At 39.0% G+C, this 19,557-nt stretch overlaps 1 protein-coding gene across 9 annotated transcripts in view; it reads left to right on the top strand.

The window, feature by feature from the left end:
- The window catches only part of TENM1 (teneurin transmembrane protein 1), a 349,493-nt gene that overhangs the window by 213,743 nt on the left and 116,193 nt on the right, over nucleotides 1-19,557 (top strand). For all 9 annotated transcript variants that reach the window (XM_041119091.1, XM_041119089.1, XM_041119090.1 and 6 more), the window contains 5 exons: nucleotides 629-828; nucleotides 2,270-2,480; nucleotides 5,938-6,039; nucleotides 7,116-7,310; nucleotides 10,661-10,861. In XM_041119091.1, coding sequence (XP_040975025.1) covers nucleotides 629-828; nucleotides 2,270-2,480; nucleotides 5,938-6,039; nucleotides 7,116-7,310; nucleotides 10,661-10,861 — 909 coding nt within the window. The remainder of the gene's footprint in view (nucleotides 1-628; nucleotides 829-2,269; nucleotides 2,481-5,937; nucleotides 6,040-7,115; nucleotides 7,311-10,660; nucleotides 10,862-19,557) is intronic.

Here is a 19,557-nt window from a genome sequence, read left to right as displayed (position 1 = left end):
CTTTAGATTGCCTGTCCCTATCCTCATGCCCCTGTTATGCTTTCATGCAGAAAGACCAAGCCAAAACCGATGTTCTTTATTTCTCCAGGACTAGATTATCACTACCATAATAAAATCATTAGGAATGGTGATTAATAGAATTCTAGGCTTTGGATGTGGGCTCTGACCTACCAGGTTTGATGGATTTTCTGTCCTCACTGGTGTCCATTTGTGTAGCTTATGCAATGCCCGTTCAGCAGTAGTCTGAAATACGTGCCAGAGGAAGATCTCCCGCTGCCTTCTCTCTGTGCGTTCTCAGTCGAATGGGTTTTGTTTGCATAGCTGATAGGTAAAGACCATGGTTTACGCAGCAGCACTTCTACCTTTTTAGATTCAGTAAAGCATTCCAAGATTTCCAGGGCAAAAATGCTCTGTGACACCTGCTTTCGTAAATATTGTGTGCAAGTTTATTTGTATTTTTCAACTAGTTGAATAAAAAAAATGCAATGGTTTCAGTGAAAAGCCCTCTGTTTAGAGGTTGTTTTCAATATCTTCTGATATAGCTAAGGCACATTTATACCTCGTGACCTATTATCTTCACCCACCATGAATATGCAACTGATTGTTTTGTTTGTTTCTGGAAAATCAGTGTTTCAGAAGGGACGGGCCATAGACACAGGAGAAGTTGAGATTGGAGCACAAGTTATGCAGACGATCCCCCCTGGTTTATTCTGGCGCTTTCAGATTACTATACATCACCCCATGTACCTGAAATTTAACATTTCACTGGCGAAGGATTCTCTGCTGGGAATTTACGGCAGAAGAAACATTCCACCTACTCACACTCAGGTAATTAGAAATAATACTAATTCTATCATGCTTACATTTTCAAACAGCAGCGGGTACGAATGTTCACAAACACTTTCAAAGCGGGGAGGAAGGGACTGGCTGTAACCACAAAAACAGTATGTTATCCCTTTCTTTTACTGAGGTCTAGCTACACGCTGAAACCACGCTCTCTCAGAGGAAGGGACAGTGTCGTACCAGAAAGGTCAGCAGTTGTGACCGCCGTGATGTGACTGTCCGGGAGCCCGGACTGGTACACGCTGTGCTGCTGTGCAGCTCCAGCATCTTCTTCGCGGGGGCAGTGGGATGAAGTACCAGATCATTTCAAAACACTTTAATCTTTTTATGACTTCATCAAGACAAACAGATTACATAGTCGGTATAAAGAGGTAATAGGAAAAAAAAAAATGCTTCTGCTTTCTAATATGAAGATTATTTCTGAGTGTTTACTCCTAGGGATTTTGCAGGAGAAAACCTAGCTAAGCAGTAAGAATGTGCGATATTGCTGGTCACACTCAGCTTTTTTTTTTTTTTAGGCTTAATGTATTTGGCAAATGAAGCTGTCATTTCTATGTATAATAGATTTTTCAGCTTTCTTACAGCAGGATCACACTCCATAGAGTGTGATAAACTTATACATGGAATCACGGAAAGATTATTTAGAAGGGACCTCTGGAGATCATCCAGTCTAACCTCAAAAACTATTTACTAGAGTTTTGATCTTAGAAATAAGTGCTTTTAGCTGTCATTGACTTCAGTTGAAGCTGGGTCTTCAGTTGAGCTGAAGTTGAACTTTCCTGAAATCAGAATGCCTAGAAAAGCCTAGAGAAATATACACATTTCTTGAACAGGGGTTCATGGAAAATTTTAGATCTCTGATGCTTTGAGGTTAACTGGTCTTAAAGTAATCAGCATCAACTTGGTTAGGTATTAAGAACTTCCAGGTAAAAAATAGATACTTATTTGCATTAATAAAATTAAATATAAATTAAAAGTATATTTAGGTTTTGATATACAATATTGATATTAAGGGACAAACATTTAAAAATCCAGTATAGAACAATAGGTTCTTTAATCTGTTCTTGGCATTTGAGAGGAATCACTGCATAACGTACGAACTACAGCTCGGGAATTTTGGAATTATTCCCATTAAAGAGATGTAATTTTTGAAGTAAATCTGCTGTATTTAGTGCAGCAAGTCTGAATTTACCCTGCCATAGCAAACAGCAAGTTTTGATGCCAAATTTCTGACCTGCTGTAGCGCTTTTTATATGGGAACTGAAGCTAAATAGACTAGCTTACACAACTGCTGTCTACATTGGTGAATTCTTAGTCAGGCAATTCCTTTTAAGATTTCAACTGTTTATTCCTGTTTGAATGAGACATGCAGAGCAGATTCATAAAAATTTGCTAGGTGGTTAATTTTTGCTCATTTTTATTTCAGTTTGATTTTGTAAAACTGATGGATGGAAAACAGTTAATTAAACAGGAACCAAAACACTCAGAGGAGCCTCAGCAAGCTCCCAGAAATCTGATCTTAACTTCCCTGCAAGAGACAGGTTTCATCGAGTATATGGATCAAGGAGCTTGGCATATGGCATTCTACAACGATGGGAAGAAGGTGGAGCAAGTGTTTGTACTAACTACAGCGATTGGTAAGAACAATTGCAATAAAATTGTTATTCTGATTATTACATTGGAAAGCTGTATTTGTAAAGAAATTATTGACCTTGATTCCGGCTTCTCTTAAGTATTCTCTTAAATAGTTTTTATTTCAGCTTAGTTTAATTAACCTCAGTGGAGCAACTTCATGTTTATGCCAATATTAGACAAATAACAACATTTGTGTATTAAAGATGGATGTTATCAAATTAATTAAGTGTGAGGTTTTCATGTGTGTGAAGATTTTTATATGATAGCTTAAATGCTTGAGTGATTTCTGGTGTTAACTTGCTCAAAGTAAAAGAGATTATGTCTGCCCTCTCTATTTACATGGGAACCATAAATCCTACAAAAATTATCCAGGCTTTAAGTTCTTATTTCCAGTATTTTAGTCAGTCAGAAAATCTAAAAGGCAGCTTTTGTAGAGTGGGTTGTGATTGTTGTTCGATGGATGGGTGCTGTTGTTTTATACAGTTATTCGAATGCACCATTTTGTTTGGAACACGGAAGGCAAATATAGGAGACAGCATCCTTGTTGAATATCAGATCCCTACTGCCTTTTTAATACACATAGTTGGACAAATGTTTGCAACTCGGTGTTTTTAGCGAGCAGTGCTCACACACAGGGTTTCTTTGGAATTTAAATTTAGGTAAAGTGTTGTATTTATGACAGTCTCGGCTTGTTGCAAGACTTTAACCACTATGCCCTTTAGTTAACCTGTTCTACCATATGTTTAGCAAGATGTCTTTACTAGTAATGGACATGCCATCTGCTCTTTAGAACAATTGGATGCTATTTTTACTTGATGGTAAACACCTTGCAGAGCAGGACAGTGTGATTCAAATACCAAGATTTTGAAGGACTTGCAGGAAAAAAATTTAGAAATAGAGATAGAATTGTAATGACTGGTTTTGGTGTAAAAGTTCATATTTGCTCTGTTCAGAAAAGTGAATCTTTTACAAGCAAGAAAAAAATGCCATTATTCAATGCCATATGAGAAAATAATAGTCAAGCAATTTATGAAGCATCTTTACAGATGCTCTATGAAGAGCATAAAACCTGGCCGAACTCCAGTCCAAATCAGAATCCAAATACCTGCCCTCATGTTTATTTCTACTGTAAGACAGCAGTGTTTATACTGGAGGGTTTAACCAACGTTTCATTGTTAAGTAGCATACCCTCTCCAAAAAAAAAAGGATTAAATTGAATGCTGCGGTTTGGTGGTTCTTGTATTTGGAGAAAAAGAAGCTGTCCATCCCTTCTCTGGCCAATAAGCAGAACAGACTGGGTCTTAGAGGGGGGAGCAGCGAGAGCCACAGTGCAGGCAGGAATCCTTATGCTTAATCTCAGAAATGGCTGCGAGAAGACTTTTGGGGGAAAAAGAGGGTTCATGCAAGAATCTACTGCTGATGCATTTGAAAATAGTGCTAGCTATTGTGTTTTCATAACCTGTGTATCTTCTTCTCATACTTTTCTTTGCATAATGGTTCTCGGTGGTTTCTTTGGGCGTTTCCGCAAAAAAAAAACCAAAAAAAAAAACTTGACCCACGCTCCTTACCCTAGACTGGGCTGGAGTCATATTTGACATCTCTGCCAACAAAGGAATTAACCAGGACCACAGATTGAAACACTCAGAATAGAGCAAGAGCTTGGATGCATCTCTGCTGTATGTTACTGTTGGCTGTGTGAAGCAGTCATGCTCTCCTCATGAGCATCTGTTAGGTAGTATTTCAAGTTGCTCGATGTTAGTTACGTACAAAATTGATTTTGCTGACACTTTAGCTAAAGCTCTGATCAGACTTTCCCTTGAGGGGGGTAATTTGCATGCAAAATCTGGCACGCCTCAAGTACTTCCATAGCCTGAATAAAGGCCAGCCCAAACTGGACGTTGCATCGAGGGGAAGTAACTTTTCAAACCGTTAATTCTTCATTTCAGAGCAATGTAGGGATCATTTACCATGTGATTCCGGAAAACTGAGAAGACAGGCAAGTCTACACATAGAGCAAGAGAAGAGTTGATAATGAACAGTAATATGTAAAAATTACTAACAAGCAGCATATCTGTGAAAAAATTTACTTCTGAAAACGAGCTGGGTTTTTGACTTTGAAACAGGCATCCGTGTACAGGTTGTGGATATCTGATGAATAGATACATATCGAATGCCTGTCATTTGGTATAAACTGATAGCCTGAAAGGAACGTTTTTAAATAACAGTAGGAGTTTTCAAGAGGAGCCAATCCTTATCTGTCCAAGTGCCCATAAATTAGATCGAAATAAACTTATTTAAGTTATTCATATTAGTTGTAGGATGTGCTTATAATCCATCTTTTGACAAGTTACGTTTGAGTTTAGAAGTATATCAGATTTGATTAGATTAAATATTCCAATGGTATGCCCCTTCTTGAGAAAAGTTTTTCCTCCCAAATCACTCACCACAGACAGATACTCTTCAAAAGGATCTGGGTTTTCTTTTCCCCAACAGGTATTATTTTGCGGGAAAGGACTCGCGTTTCCCATCTTCCTATAGGCAGCGGTACTTCCCCACTTCCATTAGTGCATGAGCCCGTAAAACAGTCCCAGTTCCCGTTTTTCTGTAGCCCCTCTCCCGTCCTGCACAGCACCTGCGTGGGCTGCAGAGCCCCTCAGCCCTGGTGCTGGCCTGACAGCGACCTATTCCGCATCTTAGCCTTGGGAGCATCTTAGCCTTGGATTTGCTACATATCCTTTACATAAAACCCATATAAATCAGTGAATCCACTGAATTCCTGTAGGAAATACATGTGTAAATTAAAAACAGCTAATCCATGTACAGATATGAGCCTGTCCCCAGATGTGTGAGGTTAAGTGGTTTACTATCCAAAGCTGTGTGATAAAACATGGGCAAGTTTAAGATCAGAATTGAAGGCGGGTTTTTTTTCTTCAAATCTAGTTCTTAGTCCTTTATTGCATTGACTTTCATCACTGTACAAAAGACTATTTTTTTTTCATCTGATTGTATAGAAGTGGAAATCCTACCCTCCTCCAAGGAATTCAATTCACATGGTTCAAATGAACACCATAGAAGGCAATTTACTCTCTAAACAGGTTTCAAACAAATTACTTCAGCAATAAAAGGAAGTGTTTAAGGTGGACATTTTTCAGCAAATACTCTGGTTCTTGCAGTGCTTTTAATGGTGGTAAATTTTACATGAACACTTACTTTAAAAGCTTTTTGGTGTAATATAAATGATGCGCTTGTTATCTCAAAGCTGTCAAGACAAAATCTAATATTTGTAAGCTGCTGGAACAGGAATTTTGTTTTATGTGCCCTGTGAATGAAAATGGGCCTTTTACTGCTTCTGCACCTATTTGTATGTTGAGCTGTGTCCTGCAGAGTGAGGTGAAGATGCCGTTCTTTTCAAAATCAACCAATTTGTATTTTTCTTTGTGCACAACTCTGAATAAACAGAAATCCTGGATGACTGCTCTACTAATTGCAATGGGAATGGAGAATGTATCTCGGGGCACTGCCACTGTTTCCCGGGATTCCTTGGTCCTGATTGTGCAAAAGGTAATCTCATATTAACTGACCCACAGTGCGTGACAGGGATCTTGATTATAGTGTGTGACTGCTGGGCTTGCAAAGATTCAAAGTAATTAAAGGAGATTAAATTCCTTTTTCCAGCCAGGTGACAGATACAGTGCAAGCACACACATCGAAAGTTTCTTTATGCTGTACTTGAGCTAAGATGCATCAACCACTTCTCTCTCCCTGACTTTCAGAGTTAATAGATTTCTCCATCCCTCTTTGCATCCGCTCCATGATTGTAAAATACATTTTTTAATAAGTGTGTTAGCTTAGCATAATGTTTTCTGTTATTTGAAAGTGACAAACAGTTTCACTTTGGAGAAAATTGCATAAGTCAGTCAAATGCTTCTGTGGTCTTAACTTGAATGGGATATAGAAAAGAAGCCTAAAGCAGCTTAGAGACTGTTTTCCAGCATTAGGACAAAAAAAAACATGCTAAAAAGATTGTTAAGTGAGCTTATTTCTGTTTCAGAGGTTTCTGTCAGTATTACCCATCATCTGCAGCATATGATGTCCGGACAGTCTCATGTTTTTCCAATGTTTCCTCAAATTTAGGATTAACTTTATTTTTTAAGAGCTTGATTGGCTCAGAAATTGATACTGGATTGTAAAATAAGCTTCCACATTGATGGTTTACGTGTAGATCTGTAATGGCTAAAACTTCAGTAATGTTAAGCCCGCTTAGAAGAAAGAAGAAAAGGGCAGCATCTTGCTTCAGTTCACAGGGAAGAAATATTAATCTTACTGAAAATCATAAGCAGGCATCACTGCAACTTTTCTGCAGAGGCCAATCAAGGGGAAGGAATTATTTTTATCTTCTAAGATATCCCATTTCAGATCAAAATCAAGGTATACTGGTGAAGCAGACTGAGGAGACGAGGACATTGTATTGCTGCTGCATTACCTAGTTCAAAGATTGCAGCCTGTCACAACCCTCGAATCAAATGGAGGACTGCGGGGCTGGAGTGGAAAAGCAATTTTACAGAACGATAAATGCAATAAATGTTAATCTATGTAAGTATGTAAATACGTTAAAAAGGTCAATCTGCCTTCTTCAGATTCCTGTCCAGTGCTGTGCAGCGGAAACGGAGAATATGAGAAAGGTCACTGCGTGTGTCGCAATGGGTGGAAGGGACCAGAGTGTGATGTTCCAGAAGAACAGTGTATTGATCCAACCTGCTTTGGCCATGGTACTTGTATCATGGGCGTCTGCATCTGTGTCCCTGGATACAAAGGAGAGATTTGTGAGGAAGGTTTGTGAAGTTTCCCTCTCTATAGATAGAGGGTTTGATTTTTGTCTTTAATCTCCAAACCTGTTTTAAGGTAGTTAAGAACTCACGTAGATGCGAGAAGCTTACTGTGAAGGCTCAAAAGCACCTTTACTGTCTCACAGAAGTAATGTTAAGATAAAGGTAAAGGCATTCAGGTCTCAGTGACAATCAGTAGAAGCTGATCATGTAGTTTCCAAGATTCATATTTTTATTCTAAAAGATTAAAATTATTTAATGTTGTTTAATAAGACTATCTAATAATTGTAGCGTGGGCAGTCCTCTGAAATACTCAGTTTCTCTTTCAGTCCAGGAGGACTCTAGTTCTCGGATGATTTCTGTTCCCTCCCTCCACTGAATCTCAGTAGCAAGAACAGAACTGGGTGGAATTTTTTGCCTTTCAGCAAGCAATGTATTCTCAATCTTCCAAAAGTTTTTCCTGGAAAACATCCCAGAAAGCAACGATTCCTTTTTTTTTTTGTGAAAAGTTGTGAGACCATCTTGATTTGTTTGTCTCCACTTTTCTTCTCTCAGGCTTCAGATACTTTTTTCAGGAAGGGTGGCTGGCATCCCCAGTCCTCCTTGCTGCCAGTCACCTCAGTCCCTTAGCACACACTGTCAGAGAGCCTCTGCAGGCTTTTTTACTTGGCTAAAAGCTAAGAGCAAGGCAGTCAGAAGATCATTTAAACAAAATATGATGTGGTGGTTCCCCAGGGTAATCACAAGATCATAATCAGCTTTTTCTTTTCTTCATTCTGTTACATCTTTCTGCGAAGAATGTCCTGACAATATAAAGCCAAAAGAGCAGCAAACAGTTTCAGTTTACCAGAGCATATTGTGTAATTCTGTTGTCGTATGTCATTTTTACTGTGAGCCTGTGTTCAGGGTACTAAACTGGCATCCTTTAAGGCTCAGCTAATAAAAAGCGGGAAATTCTGAGAACAAGTAATTGTACTTTTGCTGGTTGTAGTACCGATGTGTCTCTGCCCTCATCTATAGAAAGAAGGAGCTGTCGTTTGCCTCTTAGCATTTCTGAGATAGCTCATCAGCTTTGACTTTCTTCCCCTGTGCATAGCCTCGGAAGGCAGAACTCTTCTTCATGCTTGCCCTGATTTGATGATTTTTCCACTAGTCCCCTTAGCCTGAAGCTAGTGACAGCATACGTCGTGCTTCCTGCTATATAGATTTTAGGTAATTCTTTTGAGTAGCACACAGAGGAGGCTCTTTATGTAGCTTGAATTCTCTAGTCAGAAAAATGTCCAGGATGGATTTGATGGATTTGACATACCTGGTACGGTTTTTAAAGGGAGGATCAAGAGAATGTGTCTGACATACTCAGTTGTTGGTAGTCTCAGAAACAGACAAAAACAAGAAAACCCAAATGGGAAAAAGCAAGTAATACACAGATTTACTCACGGAGGCCGTGATGCCGAACAAGCCTGTAGCTGGTGAGAGGCTGACTGCTGTTTTCAGTTCCTTTGTTTCTTGCCATAACGTGATCCTGCAAAATGGTTGAAAAAAATAATTGAGATAAGCGTACTCAGACAGCTACTGAAACTAAGAGTGTGAGAACATTGGCTTTTTGAAGTAAGAGACATATTTAAATTTTTTAAAAAGGTGGAATTATGCAGAAATAGGGTGGATGAAACAAACCTGTGCAACCATGTACAGTGGATTTTTATTGTAACAGTGTGTGCATGACACGACTGTTCAGTTTACTGTATTGTACAAAGTAATGAGTGCAGTAGTGGAAGTAATTCTGTCAGGAATTCAGATTACATTATTGTATGTAAATACGAGTTTATTATTATAGCAGCATTGTTGACATAGCAGGCATAGTACCAGATGTACTATCCAGGGAACACCAGTAGCTACATGTATTCATTGCTATGGGAGTCCTTTGAATTTGTCCTGTCAGATTATCATTACTAAAGTGAATGATACTTTTTAAGCTGTTTATGGAGTCACTCAATTAACTTTAAAAGGTCAGCAAAATAAAGAGCTGTCTCAGGATGAGAGAAAATTGCCGAGTATTTTTGTCCTATGCTTAGCAGGATATGCGTTGTCCAGAAACATTTGACTCCCCTCTTTCAGAATTATATTATGCTGTGCACAAGCCTGGAAGGCTGAAAAAGATACAACATACATCTTGAAATGAGATCTTGAATTGATGGCATAGCAGCTCAAAAGATAAAGCATCACTTCTTTATTCTTAGTTCAAAAGGTCCTATGAACTGGAGGCTGTTAATCTCTACGTCTGCAGTATTTAGTCTTCCCTTAGTGAAGCAGAGAGCTTCTCTTCATTTGTGTAGCACAAAATACTGTTTGTTAAGTTTACAATTTAATTATTAAAACAGTACTTGTGCTGATACTTGAAAAATACATGCAAGAACTTTCAAAGTGTCTCTTTAACGTTAGTCTGAAGCATGATCTAACATGAATAGGCTTTTGGCTAATTGTTTCCCATGCTCGGACCCCGCAAATCCTCTTCAGCTCTGCAGCCTTCCTGCAGCCTCCAGAGAAGGCAGGCTGTGTTCTGCTTAAAATCTGTCTTGTTAAAGAAATGCTGGGCCTTTATGAAAGAATATGCTGATTATACAGGACTAACCAGCTGATTTAAATTCTTCTACAGAGCTCCTGAATTTTTCACTAGGAATAGTTTAATCCAAATTGAGAACAAATTTAGCTCTTTGTCTGTTTGCAAATTGTTCATCAGTACGTTATGACTTTTATGAATCTGTTCATTATCTGCAATTGCCCAGCACATACTTTTTATGAGTGTTCGAGATTTTTTTTTTTTTACAGCTAGCATTCAGTCAGAGATTCACTACTCAGGGTTAGTGGATGGCCGCTTTTTTTGTATCAAATTTTCAGCTTCCTTTCCACAGGAAGATGAAAGAATAAATCTTCCTTTTCCCAGATGTAAATAAAACACAGAGCACAAATACCCAAATGGAAACACAATGCACAATTGTAGAAGTAATTATTAATTGGTCCACTTCTTTCCCAGCCCTGCTACTGAAGCACAAACTTCACTGACTTGGACCAGTAGACCTGTCTTGGGAATCTGCATTTTAAAAATAAGACGATATCCTTGACAAGCAAAATCATGTGATCTCTAACAGTCTACATGCTTGCTTTTTTCTTGGTTTTGGCTTATACTTTTGCACAGATGTTAGCGTAGACTGTTTTTTCCTTGTGTTAACATCGTTTCAGTTTGGGTATTTGCACAAAAATCAGCAAGTTAATCTGAATCCCTGACATTGTATTTCACTAGGAAGCCACTGTAAAGGTGCAAGCTTTGTGCTCTAAGTTGTATATTCCCTGCTTTCCAGAGGACTGCTTGGATCCGATGTGCTCTGGCCATGGTGTGTGCGTTCAAGGGGAATGTCACTGCTCCACAGGCTGGGGCGGTGTGAACTGTGAGACGTCGCTTCCCGTGTGCCAGGAGCAGTGCTCGGGGCACGGGACTTTCCTCCTGGACACGGGACTCTGCAGCTGCGAACCGCAGTGGACGGGGTCGGACTGTTCAACAGGTACGCTGGAGGTTTTATTTTTTCAATGACGTCTGTGCTTTCTTTTGAGGCATGAAAGAAAGTAGTTACTATTAGCGTGCTAGTATGAATTTAAAAAACAAGAGAGGGATGAACCAGGGATGCTGTGGCATGGCACTTAATGGGCTTGTCAGCAACTGGCTCTCTGTTGACAAGGATAGAAAAGCTTTTCCTCTGTGACAAGACTGTTGGCTGCTTGATGGCGTGACAGCGAGGACGGTAGTCCTGCAAGAGTGCAAGTGCCTCCTGGCATGGATTGGAGTCAAGCATAACTCTCACCTGAGATGCTGAGCTCTTATCAGGCTCATGCAATGAGGGAATCCACAACTCAGAGAGAGACTGGGAGGATTAAAAAAAAAAAAAAAAAAAAAAGGTCTAAATGCAGTGACTGATGAGTAAGGAGGCTCTGCCAAAAAATCTTTAAACAAAAATGACCATCCGTTCTCTCATGCTGGGATAAAAACTTGTTTCTCTCTTAGAGGACCATCAAGGTTTGATCTCACTGAATTTGATTAAGAGTTGAAATGGATTTCCTATGTGCTTTGTACATTTACGTTTCATTTTCTTGAAATGAATGCACTCTGGACATTTTACTCTGTAACGGAGCATGTCATTACCAATGTACGTACTACTGTTTTTTTCCCATATAAAGCTCACAAAACCGGAATCTCAGATGATAAGTAGCACATCACAGTACAGAATAGATGCAAGTGACAGATTTGCTGAATACTGTGGAATACAACCAGTGGTCCAAGTCACCAATCTTTCTTAGAAATCATCATTCAAAAGAACACTTGGAACAGTATAAATTTCCATTCACATCTTTAAAGAGTGTGGTTATGATCTTTAAGTTGGGCCTTATGAAATGTCCCTCTCCGTGATAACTTTTTAAGCAACAAAATATCGACCTGCAAATAATTTTCAGTGTTTGTTACAAAGGCCCTGCATTCATTCATTCTAGAGTCCAAAATTAATGCCTGTAATTTCAGGCTGACACTGTCGGATATGGTACCTGATTTGATAAGAATTGACTTTTTATTGGCTTTCAGCAAAAGCCCGGTTGCTAGCATTTTTATAATGTATTTTATTACGTTTTAAAAATATTCGCTGAAGTTTAGTAATATAGTAGTACTTCCATTAACGAAGCAAATAATTAGGAAAGGTGCTAGCTATTTGCTAATTTTTTACTAATGTTTTTCTTTAAATATACAAACTAATTCTGTTCCAATACAACGTTATTGTAGCTCAAAAAGAGATGTTAATCTCCAATAGTTCTGTTTTGTCAGCTGTATGGGGCAATTGGATGTTAAGTAAGGGAACAAAGCACTAATAAATAACTGCAGCGAAGAGGCTTTTATCTTGTGTGCTAGGATCATAGTTTTCGTGTTTGTCTCACCTCCAAAGCTGTTCTGATTAATTTTTAGAGGAAAGGTAACTTTTTTCCTTACCTCCATCAACCAGTGGGGAAAATACTTCTCGTCATCCCTACTGTCTTCTGAGTTATCAAAGGATGCTTTTACAACCACCAACAGGCATCTCTCTTTCTAGCTAGATACTTCAGATTTCTCCTTTCAAATATCTCTTTCTTCATAGGTGTTAAACTAGATTCAGGATTGTTCTAGCAATGCAATGAGTGTTAGACTGAAGTACAGATGTTCATTTGCGCTTGAGACTTTCCTCCTAGGATCAGTGATTGCTGTGCATGCTGGAAGTAAAGCTTGATTTTGGTGAGGAAGGAAAACATCGGATGAGTAAGTCAGCAAGGTCAGAATAAACGAGCTGTCATATGTGAATGGAAAAAAATCACGAGGTTCTGTACAATGAAGAGGATGAAAAGGGTAAACCGCAGACTGCTCATCTGGAATCAGACAACGAGGAAAGCTTTGCAACTGATAGACGAGCAGTCTCTCAGCCTGCCTCAAACCCTGGCACTTTCCCACCATCTCTGTACCACATCATTATCAGTACTGTGAAAATTTGCCTTTCTGTATCACCTCGAAGAATAGAGGCTCCTGTCCTGATGATTTCTGCATTCCCCAGCAAATTCCAAATGCTTTCAAAGTAAAAGGATAAATTATTTTAAGTTTTATGTTTTTCCTAAATAGAAATTAATATATCTTGCTGTACTTTAAAAAAGGAGAAATAGCAAAGGTGCCAGAATGTTTTTGAGTATATTATCCCAGACACACTGTGGCCCACCTGAAGAGGGATAAGCCATCTCTATGATACCTTCCCCTACCTGCCCATCTCTAGCTCTTCAAACAATAAGAAATTCCATTTTACAAGCGGCAGACTGGGGAAAGACAGAAATCAGTGTGGACGTGGAGGACCAGAGATGAAGGGTGACTGTGTGACCCATGCGTATCCTGAAAGATTGCGAATGTTTGGAGCCCCAGCCTGAGATCTGGAATCATTCATGGATTTTGAGGCTGGAAAAGACCATGGTGTTCATGCTATTTGATTTTCTGTAGGAGATGTACAACAAAAAAAAAAATCATCCTTCAGCTTCTGCTTGACACTCATAATTTCTGTTTAGTTTTTTGAAATTTAACCTCCTCACAAAGACTGAAAATGAAGGATAGTCTACCATGTCCTTAGGTAAATTGTTTCCATTATGCCTGACCCTCTCTGCTAAAAAGTGCACCTTTTACTCCCAGTTTGAATAGGTGAAAAGTCTTACAGTTGTGTTTCTTTCTGTGAGGTGAGAGACTGTCAAATTCTTTGTCAAAGTCACTATATTTTTTGTCCTTAATGTTTATAAAAAGAGCCAATATTTGAAATACATCTGCTTCTCATAATGCTACATACAGACCCCCCTCTCTCTCCACCCACCCTCTTTCTCTTTCTCTCTCTTCCCCCATTTCTATCTCCACATCCACAAGACTAATGAATGCCAGAAAAAAAATTATGTATTTCTTGGGTTTGGGGTAGGCTTTTTGTGAAGTATGACTGACCACATAAAGTATGCTTTTTTCTTCTCCTATTGTTTCGTTAAAAAATTACATCAAGGGGACACTGAAACTCCAAGCTTAAATATTCAAAGATTAAAGAAAGACAAAAGAGGATACCTACACGTTAACTAACTCATCTTTCCTGTGTTTCTTATGAAACAGGTTTCATTTTTCACAGTTGTAGAAATGCCATTTCGCTAAGGCTGTATGGCCTGATCATTCAAGCGGTTACTTCCTCTTGTATATACTTGCTCTTCTGCACAGTTGCTGTACTAAAGACAACGTCTTTTTCTAATCTACTGGACTGTTCAGTTCAGATTCTACATGAACTTGCATGTTGAGAGTGTTTGGGTACAACAAACACTGAACTGTGATGTAGTTGAATTAATTGGTTGATAAGAAGTGGCTAGTTTAAAAAAGGTGAAATGTGTATATAGTTATATTTAAATATTTGAGGGAGCACATGCACAAAAGCAGAGTAATGGAGTGAATTGGATTTATTTCTAGTCTTCCCTCACGTGGGGCATGGTTTCTAAAGGGACTGTCAAAATGGGGAGGCCATAGCTGTGACTCACCAAAGTATTGCAGAGTCCATCTTGGAGGCTTCCCTATAAGAATGTGAATTCTGGCATTATCCCCTTTTTTGGCTCGGCAGCTAAATGTCTCAGATCGTCCACTGAACTTTTGCAATACTTTTTCTGAAGAGCTCTTCCTTTTTCTTTAGGCTTTATGTATGTTCTTAAGGAATTAATTTATTCAATAGAACAGAATAATTCAACAGATAATATCGTACTCCAAAGGCTGGTATAACTAGGGCAGCCCTAGTTTATGTTCAGAGTTGAGGATTACTCTTCTACCCAAAAATAACTCCAGTGTTAGAGATGTTTCTTACACTATCAGCTGTGGAGAAAAGCTGTGTGGCACTGAATTAACTGCCATAGAACCAGTCCAGAGTCCATCTGACTTACTGGTCTAGTTAAACTGTCCTGCATGACCTATCAGCTTGAGCATCTTTTATGTATAAGGATTAGCTGGCAATTGGGCACCTTTGTAGCATTGCTACAACGCATCCTGTTAACAGCTATGAGCTGGGGAGAGCAGATGCTTGCTGCCAAAATCATTGACATCCTCTCCTGATGTGGGCATTACACCAGCTTCTAGCAAAAAGAGTGGTAATTCTGAAGTGCTTCAAGATTTTTATCATCAGACACCTGAAGCCAGGATCCTTCTCCAGTGTAGCATAGACCTGCTCACTTTCTCTGCATAGCTTTGATTCCCAAAGTATTTCCAAGACCAAAAGAAACAGAGCCACAACACTGTTACAGTTCCACACCGTCCAAGCCAGTTTTGGCTAGTCAGCTTAACAGAGATGTCCAGCCTAGTCTCTGCTCTGACCTGTGCACTGCCAAAAACTGATCTCACTGCACCACCTTCTGATACTCCTTCTAGATCCAAAGTTCTTGATGGTCAGTTGCCATCCCTTGAGGTCCAGAAAATCCTCTTACAGAACTCCAAAACAGCTGTCAGGATATGTTTTCATCATGTTTGAATTGGTTCTCAATAAGAGCAGCTCAGTATGGCTTGAAGGATGTTCAGACATTTAGTATTGTTACTCCTACGCTACTTGTAGGACACAACCTATGCTGTCTTTTTATTCAGCTCTGTTGAGATCCAGCCTTTCAATATTCTTAGCTGGGTATCTGTTACAGACATGTTTGGCCTCTTTCTACCCTGCAATATTGAACTTCCATGAAAAGCCATTTTGTTTCAGATTTTGCTCAGATTTCAATTTGCCTATCCCAAAGATGACGTGGTTTTCGTTCAGGCTTTGCCTTGCTACCTATGCACCTATTTGTAAAGGCTCTTCTTATCAGCTAACGTTCAAACAGAAAGATAATATGCTTCTGATTCTTTTGCCTTCTTTAGGCAGCATCAACTGAATTTCACTCTGAAAACATTGACAGATCTTTAGCTACACCAATCAAAACAACATTGATAGGCATCCTTTCTACAGCCATATGTGACATGAGGAGAAAAAAAAAATCACTTACCCTCTATCTGTACCTAAGATTTCGTTTATTATATGAACACGATCAAAGTGCTTTAATCGTTCTATATGATTATACACTGGTGCGTATTTACTATGAGGGAGATGGATTAGCCTGTTTTGCCAATTTGCCAACTGGCTTGAACACTGAAGGTCAAAACCAAGCTATGGCTTTCACTGCTTCAAAATTATACCAGTCAGAAATTTGTAGAGAAGCAGCACAGAGTTATTCCAGCTGAGTTCGTCCAAATGCTGTACCTTGGACATAGCTGTTGTAATTCCAGTTGCAAGGATCAATGCTGCAGTCATTATTCAAGTAATGTAATCAAATCTTTCATTCCTGCTGGCCTCAGCGGACATTGCTTACTGCCTTTACCTGTGGTGTAATCTACGTTGAGATACACACAGAGATCCAGTATCATCTTCTACAGTAACTTTATTTCTTTAAGTTGTTTTAGTCAGCTGTCCCTTGAACAGTCATCCATCCCACTTTCTGCAGTCTTCACTTTGGACTGGGCGAGGAATGAGGAGAGTTGTGTCCGCTTTTGCCTAAAAGTGAGGGAGGCACAGCTGTTAGGGCCAAGCAAAGTTGATCTTGGGCAGAGGTCCACAGACATCTCCAAGGAGAGCTGTCTTTCCACCATTTTGATTCCCAAAGTGTTTCCAAGACAAAAGAAACAGCAACAGCACTGTTACTGTTGGATTGCCCAACGTCATCCACGTGGTCCAAGACGTCCACATTGGCACATCCACATTGTCCAAGACGTTGACCCCAACAGTCACACCTACCGTACAGCAAATAGGTCGTCTTCAAACACTGTAATGGCTCTAGCTCATGCTGTCAAAAAAAACACGTGATTTTATCTCTCAAATCATTAGTTTGTGGAAAAACAAATCCTTCTCTCATGTAAAGCACTGAAAATTAAAAACCCATGATAATACGATATAAATGTGAGTATTCTGTGTTTGAATTAATTCCTTACTATATTGTTTGTCACTTTGCTCATTTAATTTCAGGTTTTTTCCTAGTTTGGTCGTCCTTTGGCAAGTGGCACAAAAACGCCCAAAGACATTTGGCCGTTAACAGTTTAGCCATCTGACAGTGGACGTGCCTGAGAGAGATACACAAGAGATTGGGTTCTGTTTCTCATTTAGTCTCCCCCCCTCCTCTAAAAACTGTGAATAGAGAGTAGGAATTTCATACTTTGTTCCAAGTGAGACTGATTATAATTTTTTTTTTTTTGTGAAAACTACCTGTGCCGGAAAAGGTAATCCTTGGAATATTTCAGAGTCTCAGCATCTTTACACCATACTGGATCCAGTTATGATTGTATGTGAAAATCGGTTATTATTCAGACCTTCAACATTACGGCTTAGTTGACCTGTGCGGTATGGGTGTGATTTACTGCATACGTGACAAAATAATACAGTAGGATGGAAGACTGATAGTACACTATTTTAATGCCACCAGGACTTCAGTATAGTCAACTTTCTACTTACTGTCTGTGGATCTTTGTTGCTTTATTTATAGGCTGTCATCCAAAATCCCTTGATGTTAATGAGTCATCTCCCTTTGAGGCGTATAGGCAGTGCTTTTCAGAAAGACGAAATCAAACTTGTGAGTACTGACTACTCGTGTCAGGTACAAGGGAAGCTCTGGCTAATTGAAGGAGCAGCATCAACAAACTGAACAAAAAACCCTCATCTTCTGTTCTCACACACCTTTAACATGGAGCCTTGAGAGTAAGGGAGGGAAATACCAAAAGAAAATGGATGACAGAGTTTTTCAGTGGGGCAGAGCCTTAGCTAGCATAAATTAGTGTAACTGCAGTGATGCCACCAGTGCCATCCCAGTGTGTTTCAGGTGAGAATCCAGCCCTGAGTCACTAATTAATTGCAGCACTATGCCTAAAATACTATAGACTGAAAAGTAATGAAATCTGTGACAGAGCTGATGCCTCTGACATCCTGTCCCGTATTCGTTTCTCTAGACTCTATTCAGCCAAAGTAGGCCAGTTTCTGTCCTCCTTACTCCAGGACATTTGTCATAATTCCACTGAATCCATTTATACCACTGAAGCAACCTAATTATGATTGGGAAAAGAATACTGGCAGTTCTTAGTCACAAAAACATTCATCCTAAAATGATTATATGGAGATGGTATATATTTAGCATATCTATTTTTGGTTAAGCTCTCTCTAGCAAGATTGGTAGTAATTTTACAAAGGTTAAAAATGGATCAGCAGCCTCTTCCTCAGTATCTTGCGAAGCATAAAACCTCTTTAAAACTGAAGTGCTTTGAAAAATGCAAAATGTTGTAATTGTTGTAAATTGATATGTGCAGAGTAGAGTAATTTAAAAATCATTAGAAGTATGCATTTTTTAAAGCAAAGTGCTTCAAAAAGAAATGAAGGCATAATACAGTATATTAATATAGTTCAAGACATCTCAAATTGGTTTCAAAATTAAACATCAAAAACTGCAACTTGAAAAAATAATTAGGTAAAACCATTTCATCGCAATCAGAAAACTCTTCAGGTTTAGGAAATTGCAAATTATGGGTGTCAGTCATTCTCATTTGCCAAGGACAAGGATATTCACTGCAAACAGCTCACGGTAGTGAAAATAGCCTTGAAATTTCCTCAATACGTGATGTAATCTGTCATGCATTTTCTATAGACTGCTCTGTTCCATGTTGGTACTTCTACTCTGCTCCCTATTTTAGACAAATCTCAAGAACTTTTTAATTACACTATAACCATCCTTCATTGTTTTGTTCTGAAGAAATGATGGACTTACTTAATTTCATCTAACTGTCCTCTTCCTTTAATTTGTGAGGAGCTTTGACTATTACTGCTCTGCTAATTAAAAGGATGATTGAAGTTTCCCCTGCTGTACATTGTCTGACATTGTAGAAAGACTCTTCTTACTACTGTATATTTCATTGAAAAGAAAAAAAACGATGTGTGGCTAGTTTGATTTGTATCTCCTGTCGAGTTGCAAGAGTTTGCAAAAAGGTATCTGGTGAGCAAGATTTCTATTAAAAACTTAGTAGTTAAAGATTGGAACACTTAGTATGTGTTGCTGGAGAATTTAAAACATGAGAAATTTAAGGCAGTGAAGAAGCACTCCAATAAAAATTAATTCTCCCGCATGTTGAAATCAGTCCAGAGGGAACCAGAAATACCTGATGTAGTCATGTATTGATTTAAAAAATAGGATAAGTCAAGGGTATGAGATATACAATGAGGAAACTTGGGATGTTTTTCAACTGATTGCTGCTTATTTTGCAGATAGGCCAAAAATAATGGCTCTTTCATTCCCTTTTTCTTCCTGAAAATTAAGATTCTTAATCTACTGCTGTCTGCACCTCATTCAGCAATTATTGGAAATATCTCTCATTCAAATGTAAACATCATTTACTTAAGTCAGCTTTTGTAAATCCTGGTCTAATCCACAAAAAGGTGTTACTTATTCCACTGGGTGGAATCCACAGACGCCAATTTCAGATGCTTCTATCCCGGCAGCTCTTCCCTTGTCCAGGAGCGAGATACCCAAATTGCTGTGGTGACAGCAATATGGTGCTGTTTATCCTACCTTCTACGTAGCTATCGGAGACTTCCCACTCTCTAGGCATGGCATCGTGTCTCTTTAGGGAGTCTGTTGTGTCCAGGAACCG

Source organism: Aquila chrysaetos, chromosome 21 (assembly GCF_900496995.4).
Source record: "Aquila chrysaetos chrysaetos chromosome 21, bAquChr1.4, whole genome shotgun sequence".
Taxonomy (NCBI): Eukaryota; Metazoa; Chordata; class Aves; order Accipitriformes; family Accipitridae; genus Aquila; species Aquila chrysaetos.
The sequence above is the reverse complement of the archived record's forward strand: the minus strand, read 5'-3'. Positions and strand labels throughout refer to the sequence as shown.